The sequence below is a fragment of the Larus michahellis genome, chromosome 16 (genome assembly GCF_964199755.1).
Source record: "Larus michahellis chromosome 16, bLarMic1.1, whole genome shotgun sequence".
Classification (NCBI taxonomy): Eukaryota; Metazoa; Chordata; class Aves; order Charadriiformes; family Laridae; genus Larus; species Larus michahellis.
This window is the reverse complement of record NC_133911.1, coordinates 2,607,936-2,617,265: the sequence shown is the minus strand read 5'-3', so window position 1 is coordinate 2,617,265 and position 9,330 is coordinate 2,607,936. Positions and strand designations below refer to the sequence as shown.

General features: G+C 57.9%; 1 protein-coding gene across 1 annotated transcript in view; it reads right to left on the bottom strand.

The window, feature by feature from the left end:
* Window positions 1–9,330, bottom strand: part of IGSF21 (immunoglobin superfamily member 21) — a 49,401-nt gene continuing 40,071 nt past the window's right edge. Inside the window, exons 4-10 of the mRNA XM_074560504.1 lie at window positions 6,330–6,448; window positions 5,575–5,690; window positions 4,856–5,303; window positions 1,551–1,636; window positions 1,129–1,321; window positions 988–1,026; window positions 1–272 (exon numbers count right to left, since the gene is read on the bottom strand). Of these exons, the coding sequence (XP_074416605.1) occupies window positions 199–272; window positions 988–1,026; window positions 1,129–1,321; window positions 1,551–1,636; window positions 4,856–5,303; window positions 5,575–5,690; window positions 6,330–6,448 (1,075 nt within the window). The 3' untranslated portion in view covers window positions 1–198. The remainder of the gene's footprint in view (window positions 273–987; window positions 1,027–1,128; window positions 1,322–1,550; window positions 1,637–4,855; window positions 5,304–5,574; window positions 5,691–6,329; window positions 6,449–9,330) is intronic.

Genomic DNA, 9,330 nt, shown 5'->3' with positions numbered 1-9,330 from the left:
GAGATTTTTCTTTTTCCTTTTAATTAAATTGTCTGAGGAAGCCAAGACACAGACAGAAAGAGACCGAGACTGTAAATAGTATAGAAAAAAAAAAAAAAGAGAGAGAGAGAGAGAGCGAGAGAACCGACTGACGGAGGTGTAAATGCCAGGTGGAGCCGTACGGAGGAAGAGAAGGAGGAGGAAGAGGCAGGCGAAGCTTCACGTTAGCTCCAGGATCACTGTTAGGGTGAGCGCCAAAACTAATCTGAAGCCGCAGTGGCCGGTAAGTGAACCTAGGCAGGAGGAGAAGAGGGATGGAGAGTTTAGGGAGCCGCGTCTCGCCACTTGGGTTTAAAGTAGTATGGGGTCAGCACCTTTTTTTGGAGGGGATCCCCCTCCTAAACTTGCTATGGAGCTTGTGAAGGGTGGGCAGAAGGTCAGGGATGCTGCAGGGAGCATCCACAGGGCCCTGCAAGGACATCCCTGCTGCCAAGGGCAAGGACTTGAGGCAAGGCAAGGCGAGATGGCCAAGGACTTGGGGCAAGGCAAGGAGAGGTGTTCAAGGGCTTGGGGCAAGGCAAGGAGAGATGTTCAAGGGCTTGGGGCAAGGTAAGGAGAGGTGTTCAAGGGCTTGGGGCAAGGCAAAGAGATGTGTTCAAGGACTTGGGGTAAGGCAAGGAAAGATGTTCAAGGGCTTGGGGCAAGGTAAGGAGAGACGGCCAAGAACTTGGGGCAAGGCAAGGAGAGACGTTCAAGGGCTTGGGGCAAGGCAAGGAGAGACGTTCAAGGGCTTGGGGCAAGGTAAGGAGAGGTGTTCAAGGGCTTGGGGCAAGGCAAGGAGAGGTGTTCAAGGGCTTGGGGCAAGGCCAGGAGAGATGTTCAAGGGCTTGGGGCAAGGCCAGGAGACGTGTTCAAGGGCTTGGGGCAAGGCAAGGAGAGATGCTCTCTGCATGGTCCTTCCATCCCTCTGGGGTTTCGGGTCAAAATACCGGTGCCACCACCACTCACCGTTGGAGTCCTCTGTTCCTCTGGGAATATTTGGGTTTTCTAATGGGAAAGAAATAGCAGAGAGAGAGTTTTATTAGGGTGTGGCGGGTAGATGAGTGAGGATTTATGGAGTGAGGGGTGACGCCCACGGTGCCACCATACCAAAAACGATGAGCCGGGTGTGGGTGTCGGTGGAGCCCAGGGGGTTCTGGGCGGTGCAGCGGTACATGGAGCCGTTGAGTTCGGCTGGCACCCGCTCCAACACCAGCTCCTTGCCATCATGCTCGGCGCTGCCATCGAGGAGCCGGCTCCCCACCCGGGTCCACGTGAAGAGGGGCTCGGGGAAGACTTCATTCTGTGGGGAGATGGGGGGCTCTGAGATGGGTGTAGAGGGTGAGCAAACCCTGTCTCGCACTTGGAGGAAGGATGAGGTAGAGCCAAAATGCCCAGGGGTGCACCAATGTAGGGACCATGATGTAACCCAAGGCCACCAAGCCAACCCCATAAAGTGCTGGTGTGGATGCAAGGCTGTCTGTTGGCAATGGAATCGCCTCACGACAATAAGGATGGGTGGGGATGCTGACCTGGAAGCCCTGCACCAAGATCCGCACAGTGTCTCCAACGCGGGCTCTCGTCGGGGTCATTGTGATCTTCGGGCCCTTGGGAGCGACTGCAAGGGAAGGGGAGAAGAAGGGACATCAGCCGAGCGAGGGGTTCCCGGTGCTGGTGGGTGCCCTTGGCCAGCGTTAATGATGGTTTGATGAACAATCGTGGCAAGGGGGAGGCAGTGTGTGCCAGCCGACGGGGCTGATGGCTGGGTGATTGATGGACAGGCTGACGGCTGTCCAAATGACTGATAGACAGGTAGGCAAGGGCCCCACAGGCGATGAACGGGAAGACGGTGAGATTGATATGTGACTGTAATGGGATGCATCGGTGGTGAAGGACAGATTTCCTAATCAAGCCCCTCTCTGCTCAGAAAGAGGGGTCAAGAGGGGTCAGGCTGGTTTGAAGCCATGGAGGTGGACAACTCAGAAAAGTATCCCCAGGACAAGGTGGCCTTGGTGAGTCTCGCGCAAGTGCTGTTAGCATGGGAGACAGCCACAAAGCTTTGCTGGCCCAAAATGCCAAGGACAGCCCTGTAAAGAAGAGGGGGACCCCCTTTCCCACCCCAAACTTGGGGTGTCCTTGCCTGGTGCCTTGCAGGGAGAAGCAATGATGCAGCCAGCCACGGTGCGTGGATGTCCCTCCTGGGCCATGGGTGGGATGGGACAGCCCCAGGAGCTGGCTGGGCTTTGCACGGAAGGAGCCTTTTGCAGGTTCAAAGGGAAAAATGGGCAGGAGGGAGGTTGTGCTTTGCCAGGAGTGGGTGTTTCATCCTTTGTATACTCAAGTGCTGCAGTGGGTGGGACAGGCTGAGCCTGGACATCACGCTGGCACGACACAAAGGGACAAACAGCCACCAGAAACCACATTGATCTGCACTGGTGGACACTGGCCCTCAGAAAGGGCATCCACGCCCCAGGATGCTCTGCATGGACGTGTGCCGGAGTCCACAGTTGTGCACCTGGCCTGCAATACCCCTGCAGGATCTGGTCCTCTGGTGTTAAAGCGGAGGTGATGGGTTGCAGATAATTACACCATGCTATGGTCTGTACCGGAAGAATTCTTTCTGCACCGAAGCAAATGGTTTGTCTCGGTTTCAACGCGACTTGTATTGAGTGTATCTATAGTGTATATATAATATTTATATGTAGGGAGGGGGTTAATGGGGGATCTGCCAAAAAAATGGGTGTGGATGGTGGTGGTGGGGCACCTGGCGAGGTGCATAGGCTGGAGGCATCTTAGGGGATGAGGAGAGTTGTGGATTTGGGGGGGGTCAGTGTGGGGTGAGCTTTGCTGTTACAGGAACTACTGGGGACAGGCCATCAAAATCTTGGCCTCACAGGGAGCCCCACAGAGCGGACACCTGAGCTGCAGAAGGTGTGAAAATGCAGGACCTAGGTTATTTCTTTGCCAGTTGTATGCTGGGAGAGAGCTGTAATGCTCAGTGGGGAGGAACAGATAATGGAAGGCCATCTATTAGCAAGAGAGCTGCTGCCCTCCTTGTTGACTGCCAACCTCCCGTTGACCTCCTCATTGCTGCCAGCCTCCCACTAATTGAGGTGGTTGATGAGCTGAAGGAAAAGAGACGGAGCACCAGCACTGAGAGGCTTGTGCACTCTGAAGCCTGCGCCAAAGACGGGTGGAAAGCCAACGAGACGAAGCTCTCCAGGACATGGTGCATCACTGCAGATGCAGCGAGCCAAGTGCCCTACTTGGCCGGGAGCAAAGCCCAGTCTTCTCCTCCTGGCTCTAGGGGAGAAAGGATAGAGCAGCCTGCTCAGGAGGGTGCCCCGAAGCTGGGGCAAGCCTGGTGGAGAGCTCAGCCTCTTCTGATGGGGAACCAGGAGAAGGTAGGGGAGCCCCAGCCTTATCTGGGGGCAAGTTGATCAGCCAAGGTGGGGCAGCAGTGAGAGGCCTGATAACTACTCTGCTCACCAACTCCCATGGTCACTCGGGGAGCTTCTGCTTTACTGGGCATGCTGGGAGCCAATGGGGCAGCCCCAACCTCAATCTCACCACCCCATCACAGCTGGAGCCTCACCAGCCCCATAGGCTGCACCCGTGCAGGGGCCAACCTGGTCTCTCCCCAGCAATCCCCACTGGGATGGCTTGGGTGGTGATGGCCAACAAGGGTGATGGCATATCCTCACGTCTCCTGGGACTGGGTATAGAGGGATGGAGGTGACATCGCTATGGGGTTGAAAGTGTTTCCCCCCCACAACGTGACGCCAGTCAAGGGGAGCTCCTCCGACCCGTCCCCTCCCAGAGTTACACCCCATAGGAGGTAACGTTAAGGGGCTACCAACTTCCTCACCTGCCCTGCAGGCAACCAAGGCAAAGATCCACCAAGTCCCCCAACAGAGCCCCCACCCCCAGCTTTAACAACCCCCTCCCTGCTCATTCCTACACCCAACACAGCCCTGGCTCCCCCCCAAACCAGCCCTTCGTTGTCCCCCCTGCCCCGATCCTATGCCTCCCCCCTGTATGCAAACACCCATCCCCTTCTCATAGAGGGGGCTTCTCCCAGCACAGCCCCCACCAGATCTAGGGCCGTGCCCACATTACCCCCCGCCACTGACATCGCTGCCTTGCTCCGATACCCCAGCAACCTCAATTCCCCCCTTACCAGCCCCACACATCACCCCAAACCCCCACAGCACGATTCAACAGCCCCCTCCCAGCCCCAGCCCTACATCAACCCCCACCCAATAGCATCCCCCATGGCTGGGGGGGGCTCTCTCCCCTTTCCGGGGCACCCTGAGACTATGAGGACTTGGGGGGCAGCACCCCCACAGCTTTCCTTACCCCCCGCCCCCCAAGGGGATCTGCATCCCATAGACCCCAGGACAACCTCCCCCAAGCACACTATTGCCAGCACCCAAATCCTATCTTACCCCCCCAAAACTGCCCTTGTCCTCCTCCTCCCTACACCCTATCCTGCCCCACACAGCCCCTCCGTGCTCTGTCTCCCCTACAACACACGGCAAACCTCTTCTCTTGCCTGATGAACCCCCCCCGCCCCAAAACCCGCTGCCCTCAAGCCTTCTTTTCGGGGACCCCCGCCATCACCTCCTCCTGTCACTATGTGGCGTCCCACTGAGACCCGCCAGCGCCCGAAAAAGCCCCAAGAAGAAAAGCCAAAGTGCAAAAAAAGTGGAAGCCAAAAAAAAAAAAAAAAAGCCGAACTTGCAAAAAACCGACACAAAACATTTGTGAAAAATTGCAAAAAAGCCAAGAACTCCCGTCCCTCCCCCCCAAGCCCAGCCGCGGCGGCCGCGCTTACCGAGCGTCACCTCGGACTGCATGGGCATGGAGAGCGCCGGGTGCTTCACCTCGCAGCTGAAGAGCGCTTCGTTGTCGATTTGGGGGTTCAGGGTCCAGGTGAGGGTGGCCCGCGCCTCCACCGTCCCGTCGCTGACGGGCGCGTGCGTGTGTCGGAAATAGTAGATGGGCTCGGCCACGTGCACCCATCGCGGGAATTCCCGGCTCACCACTGTTTCGGGGATGGTTTCGGTGACGGGACCCCTCTCAGCCGCCAGCCCCCGGGGGGGGTCCGCCGTGGCCAGGGGTTGCCCGCCTCCCACCTCCCCTTCGGCCGCCAGCGATTTCGGCACCTTGGTGTCATCCAGGTCGCGGTGAAGGAGGTTACGGGGTGCCCAGCTCCCGGCGCCGACCGGCGGCTCCGGCAGCGGGGTGGCCTCGATGGGCTCCCCGTCCCTCTTGAAGTACACCTGCGTGGGGACAAAAGGGACGGTGAGCCCGGTGGGAACAGCCACCACCCCAGACGTCCCCAGCATCCCATTCCCTTGGGTAGCTTTGCACGGGGCTCCGTCCCAAAGTCCCCACGGAAAGATGCTGCAGGGCAAGATTTGGGTAGCAGGCAGCTATTTGCCTTGTTTTGCCTCCAAAATCAGCACATATATATGATATAGTTTTAATATATTTTTTTTATGCTTGCTTCACATATATATACATGAAAGATCAAAGACCCTGGGGGCTCACCAGCGGGGCGGGCTTGCCACCGGAGACCACACACACCAGGGTGAAGTTCTGCGCCTGGTAGCGGCTGAAGGGTGCCGGCGTGTCGGCGGCGAGCACCGAGATGGACGTCGGAGGAGCTGCCGGGGAGCAGAGCTGGGGCGTTAGCACACCCACCCATCTCCATCCCTGTCCCTATCCCCATCCCTGTCTCCATCCGCATCTCCATCCCCATCCCTGTCCCTGCCTCCATGCCCATCCCGCCCCTGTACCAATCCCCATCCCCATCCTCATCCCTGTGTCCATCCTCATCCCCATCCCTATTGCTGTCCTCATCCCCGTCCTCATCCCTGTCCCAATCGCCATCCCCATCCTCATCCTCATCTCCGTCCCCATCCCAGGCCCCATCCTCATCCCCATCCCTGTCCCCATCCTCGTTCCTGTCCCCATCCCCATCCTTGTCCCCATCTCCTTCTCCGTCCCCATCCCCATCCTCGTCCCTGTCCTGATCCTCATCCCCACCCCTGACCCCATCCCCATCCTCGTCCATGTTCTCATCCTCACCTCTGTCCCTGACCCCATCCCCATCCTCATCCCCATTCCTGTCCCTGTTCCCATCCCTATCCCCATCCTTGTCCCTGTCCCAATCCTCATCCCCGTCCCTGTCCCCATCCCCATCCTTGGGGATGGAAAAATGAGCCGAATCTCTGCTGCCACCCCACCCTGAGACCCCGCAGCCGGTTCCCCTCTGCTCCCACCCAGCCGGGGGCTGCACTCACCCATCACGTTGAGGAATACGTTCCCGGAGGCCAGGACCACCTTCTCCCGCGTGGCTCGGTCATAAATCCCCACGTGACACTCGTAGGGACCGTTGTCCGAAATGCGAACCTCGGGGAGGCTGGGGAGGAGAGAGGGGGCTCACCGCTTGCTCCCCGCTCCATCCCAAACCCGTTCTCCCGGGGGATGCAGCGGTCGGCAGCCGGATATCAAGGCGTCGGGTGGGGTTGCTGTTCGCCAGCGATGGGGATCAATAAACTATTAATAACTGCAAGGGCTGCAGGAGAGAGCTGTGTAATGCGGTTTAGCAGCTGGAGTTTACCGGCACTGACAGCTCCTCGGGAGGGTAAGTAATTGCATTATCGAAAGGAGAAGCATACGGGAGGTAAAGGCACCGCCGAGAGCAAAAACCCGCGAAGCGTGGACATTAAACGCCTGCAAAACGCCGATGTAAAAGGCTGGGCGCCGGACGTTGCAGACCTCTCGGGCGATGCAACGGCTTAGCAAAGCGTGGCGGATCAAAAGCATCACAAGCCCAAACTCCGAGCAAATCCAGAACACGCTTCAATCGACACGTTATCTAGATGCTTTATATACACACACATCAGAGGAGCTGCCGGGGAGCAGAGCCAGGGTGTTCGCACAGTGTCTTCGATACCCACCCGTCTCCATCCCTGTCCCCGTCTCCATCCCCATCCCTGTCCTCATCCCTGTCCCCATCCTCATCCCCGTCCCCATCCCCATCTTCATCCCCATCCCCCATCCTCCTCTCCACCCCCATCTTCACCCCCATCCCCATCCTCATCTCCACCTCCACCTCCATCCCCATCCCTGTCCTCATCCCCATCTCCCATCCTCCTCTCCACCCCCATCTTCATTCCCATCCTCATCTCCATCTCAATCTCCATCTCCACCTGCATGCCCATCCCTGTCCTCATCCCCATCTCCCATCCTCCTCTCCACCCCCATCTTCATCCCCATCCTCATCTCCATCTCAATCTCCATCTCCACCTGCATCCCCATCCCTGTCCTCATCCCCATCCCACATCCTCCTCTCCAGCCCCATCTCCATCCCCATCCCCCATCCTCTTCTCCACCCCTATCTTCATCCCCATCCTCATCTCCATCCCCATCCCTGTCCTCATCCCCATCCCCATCCCCATCCCCCATCCTCTTCTCCACCCCTATCTTCATCCCCATCCTCATCTCCATCCCCATCCCTGTCCTCATCCCCATCCCCATCCCCCATCCTCTTCTCCACCCCTCTCTTCATCCCCATCTCCATCTCCACCCCCGTCCTCATCCCCATATCCATCCCCATCCTCATACACATCCCCATCCCCATTTAGATAGAAATATACACGTTAAAAATATATACATTTTATATCGATATATATATAAAACAGGAGAGGAAGAGATGTACAAGAGGATCGGTGCTGCCGGAGGTGGACACGCTCGCGCCGGCTGCAAAGGAGCCACTGGCAGTGTCCCACCGTGGCAATGACCCCCACCTTAAACCCGCCCCCCCCCCCACTTTTCCGGACAAACCCAGACGTGCACCTTGCAGAGTTTCCCGAGCCAGGGGGCAAAATCCGGTGCTGCTTTGCCGGATCCTTTCCGAAAGCCCCTGGCTGCCTCCCCACACCTCCTCCTCACCGTGCGAGCCCCCCCCCTGCCCCCCGCCAGCACAAACGAGCCCCCGTCGAAGCGAACAGTCGCCTGGCAGCTCCTTTGAACGGCTGCGACGCTTTCAACTAAGCCTTCGCCATCTGTTCCAGCCTCTAATTACCCACGCACCGAGCGGGAAATCATCCACACCCTTCGTTAGCGGCACGCGGGGAGCGGCGCCGGCGCTTTGCGTCCCTGCCAAGCTGGGGACCCGCCGCGTCCTCGCGGCGAGGGACAGGCCCTTTGGGTTTGCGCGGGGATTCGGGTGTAAAATGGCCCTAATTGGGTCGCTTTGATGCTTCCGCGATGGGTAGGGACCGGAGAGAGGGAACCCCCCGGCCCCGCAAAGCAGCCCGTCGTGTCCTTTGCGTCCTCTAAGCGTGCTGGAGATAAGGAACAAAAATCATATAGATATTCATAAAGCAGCGCCTTACTCGACGAGGGTGGGTTTTTAATCAGAGGAGGGGGCGGGGCGGGGGGGGGAAATATCCAGGGTTGGATATTTTTGCTCTTCACATCTGAGCGGGCGGCATTCAAAGCCGGTATGAAAAGAGGCAGCCCCGGCAGCCCTCTGCGCCGCGCAGATAAGAGCCAAGCCGCCCGGGATAACGCTCCGTGGGCCGGCACCGACGTGACCGTGCCATTAAAAAGAGGAAAATACAGAAGGGTAAAATAAAAGGGAGCGAAAACCTGAGCGGAAACGGCCGGGAAGCGACCGACCCATCGCCAAACCCTTCCCAATAGCGTTCCTCTTCTTCACCGGAGCCCAAAATAAGGCAGGCCCCCGCCTCCTCCCTCCCCCCCGAAAAAAAAAGCATCAAGCCAACGATTCAGAAAACAAGCTCCTTTCATACCCTCCGAGAACTCTCTCCTTTCTCCTCGGGCATGCTGCTGTTTTCCTCTGAAAACAACCGCGTGAAAACGCTTTTACCGCGAACATCCCCGGCTCCACGGACAATTTGCCAGCGCCGTGCCGACGATTACCAATGCTTTTAAAGTGCCTGGTCCTAGGGCGGCGAATTTTTCTGCTCGCAAATTCTATTAGTTCTACAATACACGGCGAAAAGGAGCAAAACGGAGGTTTCCGAGCCAAAAAAAAAAAAAAAAAGCGAGCATCTGCTTTGCCTCGCCGGGACAGCGCAACATCCTTGTCCCTTGCTCAAGGGATGCTCGTGGTCGGGATGTCCTGCTCCGTGCATGGGGGGTGGGTTTTTTTGCTGGTTTAATTTCCCGATTTTCCTGGTGCTCCCTGCTAGAGGAGAGCGATGGCTAAATCCAGCGCCAAGCGAAACCGCTGGGTTTATGGCAGGAAAGCGAGGGTGTGGAGTTAGGGAA